The sequence below is a fragment of the Manihot esculenta genome, chromosome 12, assembly GCF_001659605.2.
Source record: "Manihot esculenta cultivar AM560-2 chromosome 12, M.esculenta_v8, whole genome shotgun sequence".
NCBI lineage: Eukaryota > Viridiplantae > Streptophyta > Magnoliopsida > Malpighiales > Euphorbiaceae > Manihot > Manihot esculenta.
The window spans coordinates 32,518,663-32,537,666 of NC_035172.2; the positions used below are offsets into that span (position 1 = coordinate 32,518,663).

Consider the following 19,004-nt stretch of genomic DNA (forward strand, 5'->3'; position numbering starts at 1 on the left):
AAAAATTTTAATTGTAATTTAATTTAATAAGCAGCTTAAATATCCAAGCCCATGATCAAAGGCCAGGGGAAAATTATGCAAAATATCAAATTTGTCTTTAAACTATTTATTGAGGTTAAAAATGCTTAATATTATTTTTTAATTTAAAAATTTATTGATAATTCAAAAATAAATTTATATTGAAAAATGAAATTTAATATTTTTTTACTCGTTATATAATTTAAGGTAAATTTAATTTTTTAGCTAAAAATTATCAATATCATTAAATTATGCCATGATTTGAAAATTTGTGTAAACTAGGACAAATTTCACTTCAATATTCTTTTTGGGTACATTTTCACTTCAAAATCTGTTACATCTCAAGATTACATTGAAATTTTCTAACACGTACATTGCTTTTCTATCAATAACATTGCGGCTACAATGCAGAGTACCTAGAGGAGACTAGAATTTTATTTTTTTTATCTTTTTGTGATTATTTTTGGTCCCTCCACCACAAGAAATAATTGAATTGCATTTCAAATTTCTGAAGGTCGTACTTCGATGGACCAGTAACATTAAGGGGGTTGAATTTCTTGGTATTGTCCTTTTTGCCTTGGACCAAAATAACCAACTACATGCTTAACCATTCACTAAATTCACTAAGTAGTTCATCAGCTCATTTTTCATATCTCATTCACATAGGAACTGCTAAAAATTGAAGAAGCATTGGAGAAACCAACCCACACCGTCTTATTTCAAATCTATTTTGATTAGGATTCAACATCTTTCCTATCAGATCTTCATTAGGTAGTCATCCACGTTGTCACTTCAAAATAAACCTAAAACTTGTACTAAATGCTAAAATGACGCAATAGAGGACCATTTCCAGTTGGAAGAATAAATGGGATATTGATGAATGTGCTTCAATGAGCCTACATTTCTACATCAAACTCTTAAGGATCATTCAGTTCTTTGAACTGAAAGATGGGGTGGTGGCTAGCAGAGAAACGTGGAGCTATAGGAGAAGAACACAAGAGACCTTTTGTTAAAGAAATGTGCTGCCAATAAGATTCAAAGTAGGCATCTATCATACTCTCACTGAATCATAAACAGGAGATGTGGCAGCATAGGGCACATACGTGAAGGTCAATGGCATTCATTGCTATCTTTTTTCCTGAATTAATGAGTGACAGAGTTGAGGGACACCCACAAGTTGTCCACATTCTATTGAGGAATTTAGTTATACTTGTCCAAAATTTAGAGCACAAATGTAGCTCTAGACTGAGTAGATAGTGGACACAGTTTCTTTATACTCACCCCAGTAGACTGCAATTTTAAAAAGAAAAATCAAATTAAGATAATATTTTCATCTTTGCTCTTGTGTAGTTAGTGAAGAGGAAGCAGCTACCTTCTTACTTACCATAGTGAGCACATGGGAAGAAGCCAGAAGCAGACAAGAAGACGCAGTCTAGTCACCGAAATGTTTAACAAAATATTAATAATTCTTATCCATATATTTTCCTGTCCTGTATCAGAAAATTCAAATTCTCAATCAAGAGATAATCTCAGAATTGGTAAGTAAAATCATAGTCACGTCTCAATATCAGACAAAGGAAATCAACATCTAGTAAAAGATAAGTACAAGTTGGAGGACACAATAATACAATGTTGAAATGTCATATCAAGCACTTACAATGAATTGTTGCCTAGTAGATGCTCGAAAATGACTTATATGGCTGTTAGCAAGTTGCAATTCAAAATGCCTATGTTAAGAGTCTATAGTTGTAATAGAATTAGGAAAGTGATGGCCAAGCTATCATGACTGGATATGTTTTTCTTTTCCTCCAAACCTCTTTTCAAGTGTCCACTAATGCGAAACATATATGGAGATTTCATGGCCAACAAATGATATGGTAATTCAATACATGAAACCATGGAAACATGAATTTTCTACATGTTTTTCTTGGCCATTCAAAATTGTTACTTTATCACACACACAGAGCAATAGTTTTTATGTGTGGAAGTGCATGTGTCTTAAAATCATAGGAAATCAATATTGAACTGGGTATAGTAAATTCTATTGATTTGAAGTTTGCCCCAAAAGTATTCTCAATGTGAACTTGGAATATTTGAGTTTTATCGGTTAATGGGTAACAAATCTTTGGTTTTAAAGTCACCTATGCTAAAAATTACATGCCTATGGCTATGACTGGAGTCACAAACCACAGTAAGAAACGGACTGCTTAGAAAGAAAGAAATTTATATGGAATCTATCATGACAAAAGAATTCATTAAATGTTACAGCTTTTCTCCACCATTTAATTAATAATTACAGCCAACTTCATTAACTACTCCACTTTCCCAATAACTCAAATCTAATTAATATTTGATTTCAGGTCCAACTTTCTCAAAGAAAACAATATTCAAACCTCAAAGTGAAAGCTATCAACATCATAGAAATAAAGTCCACTAAAAGCAGAAAAAAATGAAAGGCAAAAACTAGAAAAGAGTTTCTCTTCCATAAGCAGTTTTCAATTAACAGAACAGACAAAAGCTTATAGAACATACCAGGCCAGTTTTACCTAAACACAGTCCCGAAATGAGGAAATGAAATAAATTTCAAGCAAGCTAGTTCTAGCTTGCCTTTTCTCAACCTACGCCAGTAAGAGAAATACACACCCACCAGTTGTGAAACAGAAATCTACGAGGAAAGAGAACTACAAAAACCTAGCATACCACAAAGTCAATTAGAAAGCAATGAGACCCCCCCCCAACTACTAGAATTTTGTTGAATGGCCTAAAAAGAGTGAAGTCTATCTTCTCTGGAAAAAAAAGGACCCCCCACAAAAAAAAAGGGGGAAAAAACCCCTAAAGTTACAATTTTATTGCATAACTATTCTGAAATGATCTAAAATGATTATGTTTACCTATTATCAGGGTAAATCTAGAGTGGTCTATCAGGACGGTTATTTGAAGCATAGTCATCTGATAGTGGGGAAATAAAGGATGATGCTTGCTTCTTGCAAGAGTCATCAAGGCCCCACACACTCCCCATTACAACTTTTTTGCCATTATCTTAGTGTTTTCTGTAGGATGCTACTCTAGTAATGAAAAGGAGAATAAGCTGAAAATCTAGAAATGGGGGAAGGAGGCTTTTTTTTTTGGGAGTGGGGGTGGGGGGCTACTAATAGGTGGAGGTTCTGCCTCCTTGGAGGACAGCAACATCATATGACATCCAACTTTATATGATTTATATCAACAAAACATTATGCTCAATCTACTCAGAACAATAATGACATTGGACAATTGATTTTATGAATATATAATGGCAATTCTCATAATTAAGCTAGCACTATTTTAAGCAGCAAAGAGCCAATGAGTCTAACACCTCTACTAATGGTTTGCAAAAGTATACATGGCAATATCACAGGGATAATAGTATTGGCAATGCAAGAAGTTAATCGTGTGTTAAAGTCAAAGGCAATATAATCAAATTCAGATAATGGTCACATCAGGCATAATAATATGATGAATTGCAGAGGGAATTTTCAGATAGCATAGCAATGTGTAAGCATAACAAGTACTAGTTTGATACACAACACATTGTAACTGTAGTGACAAATCTGAGATTATGACTTGCACTTTTTAAATCCAACATTGAAAATGAAATTTCAACCAAAGTATTCAGCACAAGAGAGTACACTATCCATAGGAGGAGAGTCAATACTTTTCATGAATTGCAGGATCTGATTAAATAACCAGAAAAGATACTGAATATTTATTCTTAAGGTCAGTTTGCAGAATAGAATAGGATATCCTGTTAACCAGAGAACTCTTAGCATAAACCGGAAATGTATGGGTTTTGGAACAAGGAAATAATCATGCCATATGATTGTACTGAAAACAATAATTTCTACTGGAAAATATCAAATCAGTTTACTTCCCGCAATCAAAAGAATGACATGAATCTATGATCTCCATCACCTTTCCCAGCTGCAAGTACAACCCTAATAGAGATATTATCAACTGAAAATAGTTGCTTATGATTAGACTTTTCCATTCTCTCAGTGGTTGCTGGAATCAAGGATCTCAAACCATCTAATAAGACAGATCAAACAACTGATTGACTTCAAAAAATGGTTGGCTGTATTTTTAAATAAATTGATGTTTCATACTTAGAGTAACAAACATTTGACTTAACCCCTCTAATGCTGTAAGAATTCAAATCCAACATATGCAGTGATAGCTCTAAAAATATATCAAAAGATCATAACTTAACTTACCATTTAACACATTGTCAGCATTCTCATATAAGCTTGTAGTAAAATAATTTTACACATCAAGATACATGTCAACTATACCAATTTAGATAACAACTTAGATTTAGTTAATTAGCCAACCGCTCTTGAACTATATAGAACAAACTGGTAAATTAGTTGCAATCTTACTCCCCATGAGATGGCCTGTTTGGTAAATTACTTCAAACGTTAATTGCAATAAGAAAGTAACTAATCTTTCCAACACTTGTAAAACAAAAAAATTTGGGCAATCATCTGTATAGAAAACATAGAAACAATGAAAAGAAAGTAGTGAATGTCCTTAAAATAGCATTGAGGAGACTTAAAGATACATTTAGACTCTATATAAAGTGCAATAGAAATGCATCTACTCATGATCAAAGGCTTAAGTGTCAAGCTACTGCTTCAGAAAGACATGGATGAAGAACAAACATAATGTAAAAACAAAGACAATATAACCTAACTACCAAAGCTATCACTGAGGTGTGATAACAATAGACATACCTCCCAGTTTCTCAATACACTCAAGATTAATTATCATACTTGAAGAATAAGAAGAAGAAAAGAGATTTGTGTAAAGAGAAGCTTGATTATTCCCTCAACCTGATTGGGGTTTATATATGATTTACAGAATACACTAAAAAAGAAGATATACAAGAAACAATACTTATAGCAACTAATTAAGCTAATTAGTATCCTAATTTCAGCAGCTAATCAAGTATCTTTAGAGATCCTAAGAGTACCATATGCCTGAATATGACAACAATTTAAATAGCTAAACAGATTGTTTTGCAATAAACAACAACTACCAGTTAGTTTCTTTCAAACTGCTTTGCTTTTCCAATCTAATCTCCATTCTAATTATTTGCTTTCTTATGGGCTTGCCCATGCTATACCAAACAACAGGGAGCATCAATCTAAATATAAACTCAGATAAATTCAAGAAAATTAGTATGATAGAACAATACTTTTCCCCTTCTTTAAAGTTTATTCAGCTTAAAATGAAACTCTTACCTTCTTAGCATTCAAGATTATTTTCACATCACTATAAACAACTAAAGAATTATTATGATAAAAAAATCTACATATAATAGTTCTTAAAGGCTCATGACAAGGTAGCAAACCCCATGTGTGACAGTGCTTATTGGGAATTGTCAGTCAAAGAGGTACATAGATCTTTTGGAATTAAGACTTCCAGTCTTGGTACATATGCCTGAGTAACAGCAATTAAATAATGGCTCAACGGCATTTGTTTTCTTCTCTTTCACAACATCGCTTAGCATTAGCTAAGTTATTTTCTAAATGAATAATATCACATGCTTTCAACCAAAGTAGACTATTTGTCTATTATCTTCAACACGTAACTCTACTCTACTGATCTATCTATAAAGAAACAACAATGGAAATTTTACCTACTTCTTGACCTTTCAGTTTGACTGCTATTTTAGAAAAGCACTAGCTCCCAAATCATACTAGTCTTCAGATTGAGATTGAAATATGTTTGTTACCCAGTTCTAGTGACACCAAGTTATTGCATTTTACATTTTCTACCCTTCTGTACATTCTCTGTTCTTTCCTGTTGATCTTCACTGTCCATTATAGTCATTTTACTTAAACTTTATCCATCCATCTACTTTCTAGTTATGTAGACTCATATGTGTTCATATCTATCCTAGCACAATAACAAGCAGAAACTATTGCATTATTTTTATTATACAATGGCCCCAAACCACACACCCACCGCCATACATTAGTTGCCTCCAGTCCCGTCATTTACACCACAAATCAATACTTTATTCCACATAAATGTTTCCGCTCATTCTTATGGTTCCTTCAATCATATAGACCACCCAATTGGTGCTAACTTTCAAACATAACGATTGCTTTCGAATTAAATCTACTTCGCCTTATAACTCATCCATCTCATCAGCTTAAAGGCTTAAAGCTTCATTGATTTCAGAAGGTTCATCCTCTTTTCAAGCAATGGATTGACAAGAATGTCTCCTAAGCAATGGCTAATTTGCTTGAAAAATAAGTAATTCATTTACATATGGATGAAATAAATTACCATCACCTGAGCTTCAAAAATTATGAATATAAGACCTAAAATTCAATTGCTAATTCGTCACTGCTGCAAAGACCGTAATCCAATATCTACAATAAGGATCAATGTGTAATGCAAGACAGATTGATTGAGCAAAACGAAGAGAATGAGGCATATCAATTATGTGTATGGATGAGAAAATCGTGTGAGCTGCGAAGTAATAAGCTATATAAGTAACTGGATAGCGATTCATTGGATCTGTGAGACCAAGGTCTGCTGCAATGTCTTACCTGCTAGATTGAGTGAAGACGAAACGGAAGCGAAGGGAAGTAGAAGAATTATGTAGCCCTCTACTACCCGTTGTCTAGCTTTGTCTCCCTCGAGAATCAAAAGAAATTTGATTGGTCATTGGCCCAGACGATTCGAAAATTTTCCCACTGTTTTGAAAATACTTATCAATTTTATAAAATTTTGTTTTAAAAATTACTATAATTTTACTGTTCTTCTATTATTTATTAAAAGAGTACCGCAGCTTTATTTTCTTTTATATTAAATAATATGGTTTCTGATTTCTGATTTTTATTCGCTTTTATATATATATATATATATATAGAAAGATAAATTTTTTTACTAATTTTTTAATTATAAAAATATTAAATTTTATTAAATATTAAAACATATTTTTAGAATTTTTTTAAAAAATAAAAATAATAGAGTTATAATAATTAATTTTTATATTATTATAATAAAATAAAAAAATACAACAATAATTTTAAAATGGAAAATATATAAAATTATCTTTTATATTATAATCTCCACTCATATTATTTTATTATTAATTTATTTTTAAAACTAATAAATTTTATTTTTTCCATGTATATTAAATAGGGATATATAACAAATTTAATCAATAAATTTATATTTAAAAAGAAAAATTTATATAATTTGAGACAGATAAAAATATAAAATAAACTAATCCTCATGTGTTGGTAGAGTATTTACTTTATTCTAATACTATCTCTAACTTAATGCTAGGTTAATAATTTATTAAAAAATTTAAAGATAACGTATCAACGTGAAAGTTCAAAATAACATTTCAATTAAATCCAATTTTTTTATTTCTAAATTCTAAAAGGCTAAATTATACATATATTTATAAATTATATTTAAAAACCATATAATTTTTAATTTAAATAGTATTATGGTCACATCTTCTGTAAATATTTATATAAACATATTCTCAAATTTGTTTTCGAAATTAAATCTCTCATAAAATTCTTAGAACAAGCCTTTTGAATTAATACAATGTAATTATTATTATATAAAATTCTTCCCAATAAAATTAAAACTTGAATTAATATGAATGTTATACGTGATTCAGAGATATAAATAATATTCCCTTTCATCTCATTATTTTTATTCCCTTTATTTATATATATATATATATATATATTAAAAAATATATTTTTTATTAATATTATAATTATATTCATCTTATATATATTAAAATTTATTAAAAATTAAAATACATTTTAAAAAAATTTTTAAAAATAAAATAAAATAAAATAAAATAAAATTATAATAATCGATTTATAGGTTAAAAAAGTGGACAACCCCTTAAATCTCACTTCTGTTAGTTATTATTATTATTATTATTAACCAAAATGCATTTTTTTTTATAATTAAAGACGTACAACAAACATATGAAAAAAAAAAATTGAATTAGTTTTGGATAAATATCGTTTTAAATTTTGCAACTATGGACTATTTCAAAAAAAAAAAATTCTACAACTATGGACCATCTCATATTCACTTGACAAGGAAAATTGGCAAAGTCCCAAGATCTCATTTGCATAAAACTAAAGTAATGGCTTTATCAATAACCAGCAGGTTCCATCCCAGAAACTTGGACTTGGCTTACCTCAAACACATGGCCACCCCAAAGCTTAGATCCCTAATTCCAATCCCATTTGCCTTTCTTGTAGTTGGTTAGGGTATATACACACCTAACCAATAAGAAATCAATAAAACATATTGCGTATTGAAACCAACTATATATTGTAGCAAAGTCCACCATCACTTTAATAATTTACCGGTCAGAGTGTATACACCCTGATGTATGTAAGAAGTTTCCTGATCGAGATAGTTCAAGTTACGACTCAAAGTCTCAGTGGGTCAATTACACCCATCCCTGTAACTCGGTCCTGTAACTTTGAAAGTAAGACAAAGCCAGAATCTTGGCTACTTGGTTGCCCTGCATTTATAAAGCTCTAACTCTTAGGCCCGATAGGATTCAGTGCCCACAATTTGTCAGGATAAATCCCAAATGTAGCGAAACCGATATCATCACAATACAATCAATAAAACCAGAAGTTGAATCACAATATCGAATCATCTTTTGATTCATCAGTCATCAAATACACAACATTTAAAAAAACTCAACTCCTATATAGATATATTAAAGCCGTAAACCTTTCTCTTTTATCAGGCTTCAAATAAGCATATAAACTAACAGGCACTTCTTTATGCAATCAAAACATAAATCAGGTGTTGCATCTGAACCATATCAACAATCATGTGAGTCCCTTGCCTAGGCCTTCATCTTGGATTTCTCCATTACTCTGGGAGCTATGCATCAGATAAAAAAAAGGAAGCTAAGAGCTGTAGGAACACCAATTCTTAAAGAACGATGATAACAAAAGCACCAAGAATGATACTGAGGTGATAACCAAATGAAAAAGAAAGTTACTCTTCAAACACAATAGCAAATTACTGATAATGATAGTCTCAGCTGTCTAATGCTGCTATTTTACTAAGTATATGACACTCTGAAGACAATACCTACAAAGCTAGAACTCTTATCCATCATTACCATTCAAATCACTCCAGTCTTCGCGCACGTAAAGTTGTCAACACAAATCAATGCACACAAATTTCCTGTAACCATAAAATAAGTTTCTTTCCTAACAGTATATCAATCCTATTTTCCCTATTTTTTTGGGAAGGGACTGAGTAATGAGTCCACTAACCCCAGCTGGAATTGACATTCCACTTTACATTTGTTCCTTAATCCATTAGATTAAAAAAGATAGCGTACCTAAGCCAATCGCCTCAGAGCTCTTCATTATCTTTAATCTCTTGCATGTGTCAATAAACATCCTGTGGCAAAATAAAAATGAGAAGTTTATCAGGCAATCTTTTGATTATAAAATGCAACTCATTCCAGGAAGCAAGGTTCCAATGTGTTGCATCTATTAAGCAAACCAATATCATGTTCATACCAAGCAACTTTAGTACATGATGTAATGCACTCATTCAAATCAGCCATTATTCACATGTTATTATATAAAATATGCAAACACATTTAGTCATTATCATGAATTCATGTACTTGACGACAAAACACCAGCATAAAATAACTTGATTTAACCTGGGAATACTAACAAACAAGGCCACAACCAACATGTCTTGACGCAGATTCAAAAGCACCCAAAAAAATCATGATATAAATGCCTGAAGATGTGACCCCACCTCTAGAAGAATACCAAAAATGATTTCATGAGTTCAATAAATCTATAGAAAGCAAAACCACTTTTTCTTATCATGATTTTTGCTGAAGAACATCTAAATGAACAGACTGCTCTCGGGATTTTTGAGAGAATCCATAATGCCATAATATTGATTTTGAAGAGACAATCGTTATTTGTTCTTTGGACTTCTACCCACTTTTGAGGGTACATAACATTAAATATTAAAGAAATAGTATAAGGAATCACATCTTTGACTAGAGTTTAAAATTTTTATACAATTAATTGTCCATGAGAACAAATTAGACTATTACTATCTAGCATACAAACAAATCAGATAATTAGAATTAAAAATCCTTCATTCAATTATTCATTTTACCTAAAAACAATGGCAGGATCAGCTTGCATAATCCTTCGACAAAAAAAAAAAAAAAAGCTTGCATAATCAATTCAACTAATATTACAAGTAGATGAAAGATAAAGCCAGTCCCTCCACATACACCATATATACAATATGCTTTTGAAAGGTTTCACTTTCACATGTACAATATCATATAGCATAGAACTTTAGCACTAATATTGGAAGTGAAGATCTAAATCACTTTCATTAAAAAGGAAATGATGAAAAAAGAATCACATATAGACAAAACTTACTCCCATGGTACATCCCCTACAAGCATCCAGTCACCATCCTTATCCTCATATGTAAGCACATATTCTGATCCATTCAAAAGATCCCTCAACTTACTCTCACTTAGCTTTTCCTTCCCAGGAACTCCATGAGATCCACATTGACCTGAAATTAAAATGAAAACTGTAGTAACCATGTCCACACTGAAATAGATCATCTTCTTTTTGCATGACTCAGGCATTTTACTCCTAGTCTCCTATATAGAACCAGCCACTGGGCCAGGCCAGAAAGGATCTGACAGCTCAGAATTAATTAAGAAGGTGATTGATTTATCTTTTTAATACAATTGATAGCTAATAAGCTCACAAACAACTAATGTATAGATTTGGTAAACTCTTTTAAAAGACCGCTAATAGCTAATAGGTAGCCTATTAGCTCTAACTTTAAAGCCTTTTCTTATCAGAAGATAGTTGATGGGACTTTATTTTTTATTTATACTACATTATCTCTTTAATACATACTAATTAGAAAAATTGTCTCCAAATTAATTTTATATATCAATAAATTATTTGGACTTATAAAATAAACACACACACACACACATATATTACAAAGCAAATTTAAATTAGTCATACTGATTATGCTTACATGATAAAAATATGCATATACATAAAAAATAAATTATATTTTATTATTTATATTTTAAATCTTGTACATATTATATAATAAACTATTAATTACTTGTATATTTTAGTAATGAATAAATAATATGATATATATCCTTATTTGTCATTTTATATATTAATAGCAATAGCGAGACATAATTTACCAAACGCTTAGGATTTATTAGCTGCAATTAGCTATTAGTTATCAGTTGTATTCAATAGTTAAACTAAATAGACCTTAAGGGAAGTGAACTAAAACTACAATGACACAACGCAGTTCTGGATGGTTTTGGGCCAGGTTTGGTCCAATTCAATGGTGGTTCCAATTTTAGACATGTTTGGGTTTTGCATAAGTTTTAGAATGGATCCACCATTTCTCTTTTTATTTAGAGAGAGAGAGAGAGAGAGAGAGAGAGAGAGAGGGAGGGAGCCCAAAATTAGGCACTCAAAAAAAAGTTACTAGAGGGTGGAAAATATTAAAGTTGAGACAGAAAATTGAAAGGAAATGTGAAATCTGTGGCATTTATAGGAAAGGAATAAATTTTTATATTCTCAAAATGCCCTAAAAACTAGCTGTTTTGGGTTTTGACTGTTATAAGGAACACAAATTGCCCTTTTTTTTTTTTTGGTATAGTTCACTCCAACTAAGACCCGAACTCAAGACCTCGAGACCTCATCGCCCTGAAGACGACACCAATACCACCAATCTAAAGCCCATTAGTAAAAAATTGTCCTTTTCCACTATTAAAAAACAAAAAAGAAAAGAAAACTGGAGGGCCAACATCTTGACCATTGGGGAGAAGGAATTTAAAGGAGGGAGCACTGCTAACTGGAAAGAAAAACTGCCGTGTGCCACCCCCTGCACAAGCCACATGGCACACGCAAGTTGGGCCATAAGGCACCTTCTTGCTCTTCCAATTGCTATTCCTTTTTTAATTTGAACCAATCTGGAATAGAAGGTTCTGGTTCAGGGTTAGCTGAGGGACCAAAATCAGGCCTCTATAAAAGGTCCAAGGCCAATCCAAGCCCATAAACGAGTGACACAGCTTGTGCCAGTCCAGTTCAGAGCTGTAACTGAACCTTGCCAAGTCTATTCCTATTTGTCAAATTATTAACCATAAATTACCATACAGTTGAACATGTAATGATAGCTTACCTATAGTAAAACAGCTGAACATCTTCTCAAGAGCACACGAGAGTTCTTGATAAGTGGAGTAGGTTCTAAGATCTACCTTCCTCAAATAAGGAGCACCATCCATGCTGACCTTGACAAAAAGAGTACCAGGACCAGGTTTTCCATCAACTTCATCATTGTTCTTTGAAGAGGTGACTAATGTGTTCTTCATAAATGACTTAACTGGGGGCCAGCCAACAACCTGTGCCCTGCAAGAAACATGAAATCAAAACCAGTCATCACCAACAATGAGTCCTTTTTTCTCTCCAAAGAACCATTTATTTGCACTCACTTGGCAGCAGGGGCACTGCTGCTGTTGTTAGGACTACTAGTCTGATTCAGGTTGGCTCCATTGGCAGCCTGAGACTGGTCATTTAACCCTTTCTGTGACACCTCTTTCATCATGGCTGATTGAGCCCCAGCAGGTCTAGATGGTAGCCTAACATTTATCCCAGAACTAGCAGGAAACTTCCCATGACCCATAGATTGTGGAGAGTCAGACTCGGTCCCAGCAGAGTGAAACAGCCAATTCTTTTCCGAATACAAAGAACCCTTAACCTCCGAAAATCCATCCATAGTGTCAGAAAATCCTCTTTTGTTGCCTGAAACAATATGCTTCTGTGATGATGAGCCAATTCCATCCTTCAAAGGAAGCATCGGAAACAGCAGCTTCTCATCAAGTTTCCCTGTACTCAGCAAGGAAAAATCTTCTCTTTGAGGAGATTGAGATCCAGGAAGACCAAGCCTCAACTCAGTAGCCTTCAAATTTAGATTATTCTTATTCTCCTCAGATAAGCTTGGGACAGCAGAGCTGTCAACTGAAGAGCAATCTGACAAACCCAGATAGTTACGTTCTTTCAAACCACAGCCATTCTGAGGGATACAATCAATGGATGTCGAAGAGGCCACTAAAGAAATATCGCTCTGCCCCTCTTCCTCAAGACCCAGCAGAGGTGGAGACATCACCACCTTCACAGATTAGTCTCTTTAGGTTTTATTTGTCTGCTTAGATTGAGTCAAATCCAAAGTCAATATTTATGATTCATTCCCCCGATAAATAATACTAGCCCAAGAAATTAGAATGGGAAAAAAATCTAAATGAAACGTCTGAATTTTATAGACACCAGAAAATTGAGTTCAAATATAAAATTAATAACCATGATCTTGCCATAACAATAAAACACAATACCGGCCAAAAGATTACCTAATCATCAATTATCGGCCGTTTTGGAGCACGGAAAAATGTATAGAGCAGTGACCTAAAGGAAAAACAGGGACAGAAAAAATTGGCTTGTCGTTTCTTTAGCCATTAGAGCCGAAACGACCTCAACGCAAACTACTACACCCCCGCGTTACTGACCCGGCCATCCCCGGTTTCACTCAGTGCTCGAGTTATGGCGGGTTACGATTACAAAAAGCACCTCAAGTACCAGGGATTAATACCGGGCCTGGGGTCAGCGTCAGCCGGTCAGGTGGGTTCGCTAATAAATACATGAGTGTCATATAAACGGAGGTCAACCGCGCTTTATCTATATTCCTTTCAAAAATGAGGGAAGATTTTCTATTTTTGTTTTTTTTCCCAGTTTAGTGCATGAAATTTCAGCTTCATTTTTTACTCGAGTTTTCCAGCAACCAAAAACCAAACAGATTCCACAGAAACATACAGAAAAAAAAATCGAACGATAAAAATCTTCAATTCAAGAGATCTTCATTTAAAATTAATGGAAAATGCAAATAAATACAAAAAAAAAAAAGCATAACACATTAAGACACCAACCTGTCTCTCAAAACAAAAATTAAATAAAAAGAAAATGGAGAAGGAGAGACTAACAACATTTACCAGAGAACTGAAACAGAAACAAGATCTCAGTAGAGAAGAACTAAACTTAGAAGCAAAACCAACTTGAAAAGGAAAACAAATAATTAAATAAACAAAAATGAGAAACTAAATCAGGTCCTTGAGTTTCAAAAACACGTACCTGAAAAACTAAGAAATCAGAGAAAGAAGAAGACGAAGAACAGCAAACACTTTCAAAATTCACTAGAAAATGCAGCAACTGCCGGCGACGAACAACAGAGAGAGAGAGCTCAAACTTAGACTCAGGGTCCTTCCATCGAGCAGAAAGCAACAAAGGCTTCGGCCGAGGCACTTAGTTAAAAGGCCAAAAGGGCAAAAAGGAAATTAGACACCAAAAGTCTCTGCTATTTTCTCGAAAGTCTCCCTAAACTGGGGCCTGGTCGTTTTTACCTGCGCCGATCTGGGCGAGGTAATGGATCGAACGGCTGACATTTGTTTTCATGGGTGATATCTGAACCGTTGATCTTGTTTTAAACGGAGGAATATTTTATCCGTCACTGTCATTTGTCCCTTTGTTTTTATTTTTCCTTTTTCAATTTCTTCCTTTTTTTGGAGACAAAGTACTTGAAAGAGTTAAAAGATGGTTTCTGGTTTCAGATTCCTGCTTTTTGGCGCAAGCGTGGCTTGGAAGTCAAATGTCGACTTTACCCTTATTCACTTTAATGACTAATATGTCCTACTTAAGGTGTACATACCTTTTTCTTTTTGTATTGTCATATTTCTTAATTATACATCGAAAAAAAAAATCTTAATATATACTTGAAATTTACATTATGTTTGGAAAATTTTTTTGGGAAAAGAAAATAAAAGTGAATAAAAAATTATTTTTCTTTTATTTGTTTGAATAAGAAGAAGTAGTTCGTAAAATATTCTTTTGACCTATTTTATATGGTGAAAATAAAACTATATTGTGATTAGTTAATTTTATAAGAAAGAAAATATAAGATGGTTAGTGTTTATTATAGTCACTCCGACAGTTAAGTAAGTAAATTAAAGAATAAAGTGAGTATAAAAAATTATTTAAAATTCAAGAATAATTATATAAAAATAGCATATATTTGTCTCTGTAATTGTTAACTTTTATATTGTAATAAGATGGATAGGGTTGTACAATCGGTCAGTTCGATTCAGTTCGGTTGTAAAAATATTTCTCATAAATTTACCAATAAATATTGTCTGAATACATAATGATAATATTTAAAAAATCTATATAAATCCATGTAAAATTTAAAAATACGTATAAAATCAGTGTTTCACATAATAAAAGTATATATAAAATCGGTTATTTGGTTTGTTGGTTATTTAACACGTTTAAACTGAACTGAACCAAAAATTGAATAAGCTGGAAAATACTAATAGAACCGAACCGAATATTCCGATTAGCCGAACAATTAAACCGAAATTGATCGGTTCGGTTCAGTTTTTTTGTTTAAAACGATTTATGCTCTCCCCTAAAGATGGAGTTAATTATAGTATTTCTAGGAGTTCTGGTTGGTGCCGGCTAATTAACAAAAGATTCCACTAGTTAATTGATCGGTAATTTTGTGATTACAGCCGTAACGGGATCTGTTGGACTGTACATGCTAATGGTAACTTTATGTGAAAACTCGGCCTTTTTAAGAGATTATGAGTTTTGGTGAAGAACCGGGTGTTATGGTATCCGAGTATTCTTTTCCACGGGCGGGACTATATAACGGCTTGTCAGACTCTTGCCACGTAGCCCTGTCTTATGATGACAGCTCATGACTTACTTTGGGCGACTGTTGTGTTATATCATATGTCCCCCACTAGTCTTCGATTCTTCAGATTTGAATGTGACAGTTGTTTTCACGATTTAGGACACATAGCTAAATCAGTTCCTGCTCACGTTGCTTCAACTGCTCCTGCCCCTCAGTGATGGTTGCCATGTTTCTCGAGTTGCATTTAAAGCCTGCAATCGAAACTGCTGATGAGTTGCAAAATTCACCACTTTTTCCATATTAATTTCATGATTTTGAGGTAAACAATTAGATTTTTACTTGGATTTTGATTTTGAATAAGTTTGGAGTTGAAAGTATAAAAAGGAACCAGTAAAAACTGTTTTAGAACTATTTTAGATTGGAAGGTAAGTTTTGTTCAAGATTGTGATCCAAACTCGATGGACAGATTGCAAGATTTTTATTTCAACAGCTGTATAGAATTCAAATTGTTTCAAATAGCTACAAATACAATGGCAAAGAATGAAATGTTGTAGTTTCTTGCCTCTTCTCCTTTGGCAATGGAAGGTTCAGTTTGTGAGTTTTAAAGTTGGTCGAGTTAATGGATATGGCAATGGATGTTGTTATGTTTTTGTTATTTCTCCAAATGAGATGCTTGATGGTTGCTACTACAGTAATGGATTACAGCTTTATGCAGGGTGTGGAGTTGAGATGATTCAACCTTGAGTTATGTGTGTGTAGATGTGCAATGGTAGTGATCTTCTGCAATGAGGATTTTGATGGCAAAGAGACTGGAACTTATATTAGTTTGCATTACTAAGGTGGGTCTTAGTATTTGATGCTTGGGGTTGAATTATTTAGATAGATTTACTGTTTGTTTGATTTGATTAATTTCAAATAGGTATGAATAAGTAAGAGTTATGTTGCTGTGAAGTTTTTGTATATAAACAAGAGTTCTAGTTGTTTTGTACAATTTAGTTCTTTTGGCAATAAAATGAATTATTGACAAAAAAAAAAAAACTCAATAAACAATTAATTCAAAGACAAACGAAACAAGAAAGCCTTCCCTTGCAGTTTGATATTAAATGAAATAGTGGTATAACAGGCATGTGAAAAAGTAGTGGGGGTGACAATTATATCGCCGGCGTTACTTGGACTACCGTGGTTGAATCGGCAACGCCAATGAAAGACAAAAACAAACATGAGAATTTATTAACAATATCTTGCCTCTTCTGGTTGTCCCTATTAAAAAATTTAAAAATAATATAATTCCTTGGATAAGGATCACCGCCTAATATAATTTTGCTTTTTATTTCTTTAAAAAAATATTTTTTAAACTTATTTTTATACCAGAATGAGCCGTTTAAATAAAAAAAATTCATTACACTCAATTAATTTAAAATTTTAATTTTATTTTGTATTTATTTTTTATTCATTTTAATTTTTAATTTTAAAATTTTAAAATATTTTGATTTAATTCAAATTTAATAAAAAAATTAAATCTCATAAACTAATAATAATAGTATATTATTTTTTATAATATAATAAAATTAAACTATATTAAAAAATTAAAATATTTTAATTAAATTTTAAAATATTAAAAATAAAATATAAAAAAATAAAAAATTTATTAAAAAGTCCAACGATAAAATTAAACTGAATTAAACTAAATGTGATTAATTCGATTTAATTTTCAATTCATTCAATTTAATTTAATTTTAAATCCACCTATCAAAATCCTCATCCTAATTATGTATAACATAAAATAGGTATTATTAGCGTTAATAATTTCATGGTTAATATTAAAAGAAAATTTGGGTTAGAATTTAAATCTCAATCAAAATTAATTATAATAAAAATTAAAGTATATCTATTTATCATATTAAAATTATCTTTCAGAATTTCTTTTGATTTAATTTAGGAATTTTCTTTTTCATGCATTTAAAATATATACTAATAAATAATACAAGCTAAATATATATTTATATATTTATATTTTAATATTTTTATTTATAAGATAACTCAACTTTAATTATAACATAATAAATATATAAATTTTAAAATGACATTATTTTTATATGCAATTTAATTAAATTTATTATTTTAAAATTATGTTTAAAAATAATTTTTTTTTTTAAAATTTATGTATTAAAAAAGTAATTTTTTTTTAAATTTAAACGTTTAAAAGTAATATTTTATTAAATAACATTAAATTTTTTATTTATTTTATTCGATGTTTTTAAGTTAATTTAATTAAAATATTATTTTTTTATATATAATTTTATTTTTTATAATTAAAATTTAATAAATTTTTTTATATTTTAACAATAATATATTTACACTAACAACATCATTTTGATACTTAATGACACTTAACTCAAAGTATGTAGTGAGTGGTCAATATAACATTTAGTCACGCGATAAAAATCTGATTAATCAATACGCAGTCCCACCCGTAAAAATAAAGACCCAAACGACCATAGTGCTTGGATCTAAAGAGAAAAGGAAATCTAGACACTTCAGGAAGGTCGGTCTCAAGTCGGACAAGACTCTCCCCTATAACTTTAGGGCGAGACTTCATAAGAAAGTCACCGTCAACAATTACAATATAGTAGATCCCCCTTCACGCCTTTGATCACGGGATTCCGTGATTTCCAATCAATTAGCCGATGAAAATCTTTTACCAATAAACCGGTCACATTATTGCCGGATTATCAGGAAATACTATATTTATACCCACATTCTTATCGTATAAAGAAGAACGATCATAAAAGCAAAGGTATGTTATTCTTGAATACTACTCAAGTTCTAAGCAATTCATTGCATTCTCTCAATTTTTCAGTAAATTGACTTGAGCGTCGGAGTGGTTGCCGTGGGCACCACCACCACCTCACATTCTCTTCCTTGTAGGTTTAGCCAATCACAATACAACTCCGTATGTCATTATTTTATTTTCAGCAACATCATTTGGTTCCATTGCCGAAAAATCCATTAAATTCTCTTTTATTCATTTGGATTAAAACCGGTCTTTTATCCCTTTTCTCTTAAAAAGAAATCCATCTTTTATCTTTAGAAATGGTCAATAATTCATGAGCCGCTGTTAGGATTGCTACCCATGAGGTTGTTATC

At 31.8% G+C, this 19,004-nt stretch overlaps 1 protein-coding gene and 1 long non-coding RNA gene across 4 annotated transcripts; both read right to left on the reverse strand.

The window, feature by feature from the left end:
- Positions 1-263: 263 nt before the first annotated feature.
- On the reverse strand, positions 264-6,749 carry LOC110628071. Its single transcript, XR_002489955.2, has 3 exons — positions 6,615-6,749; positions 1,403-1,508; positions 264-1,308 (listed from the first exon to the last, which is right to left on the reverse strand). It is a non-coding gene; the product is annotated as an uncharacterized LOC110628071 (long non-coding RNA).
- A 1,388-nt stretch (positions 6,750-8,137) lies between these two features.
- On the reverse strand, positions 8,138-14,472 carry LOC110628210 (auxin-responsive protein IAA9). Of its 3 annotated transcripts, none has more exons than XM_021774755.2 (6): positions 14,300-14,472; positions 12,613-13,289; positions 12,303-12,529; positions 10,505-10,646; positions 9,422-9,483; positions 8,138-8,578 (listed from the first exon to the last, which is right to left on the reverse strand). In XM_021774755.2, exons 2-6 carry the CDS (start codon positions 13,281-13,283, stop codon positions 8,484-8,486), a joined length of 1,197 nt encoding a protein of 398 aa, XP_021630447.1. In that variant the 5' UTR covers positions 13,284-13,289; positions 14,300-14,472; the 3' UTR covers positions 8,138-8,483. The 3 variants fall into 3 exon arrangements, with proteins under 3 accessions (XP_021630447.1, XP_021630445.1, XP_021630448.1); XM_021774753.2 differs by having other exon boundaries at positions 12,613-13,322; positions 14,300-14,464; XM_021774756.2 differs by lacking the exon at positions 8,138-8,578 and adding an exon at positions 8,668-8,952 and having other exon boundaries at positions 12,613-13,322; positions 14,300-14,459.
- Between the last annotated feature and the right edge of the window lie 4,532 nt (positions 14,473-19,004).

Excerpts from the sequence above, each read along its gene's own strand:
- LOC110628210 (XM_021774755.2), bottom strand. The coding sequence starts at position 13,283 with ATGTCTCCACCTCTGCTGGGTCTTGAGGAAGAGGGGCAGAGCGATATT. Across the intron at positions 10,647-12,302 it reads GTTCAGCTGTTTTACTATAG|GTCAATGTGGATCTCATGGA; the intron begins GTAAGCTATCAT and ends TTTTAATTTCAG. Across the intron at positions 8,579-9,421 it reads CTCTGAGGCGATTGGCTTAG|GGCAACCAAGTAGCCAAGAT; the intron begins GTACGCTATCTT and ends TTATAAATGCAG.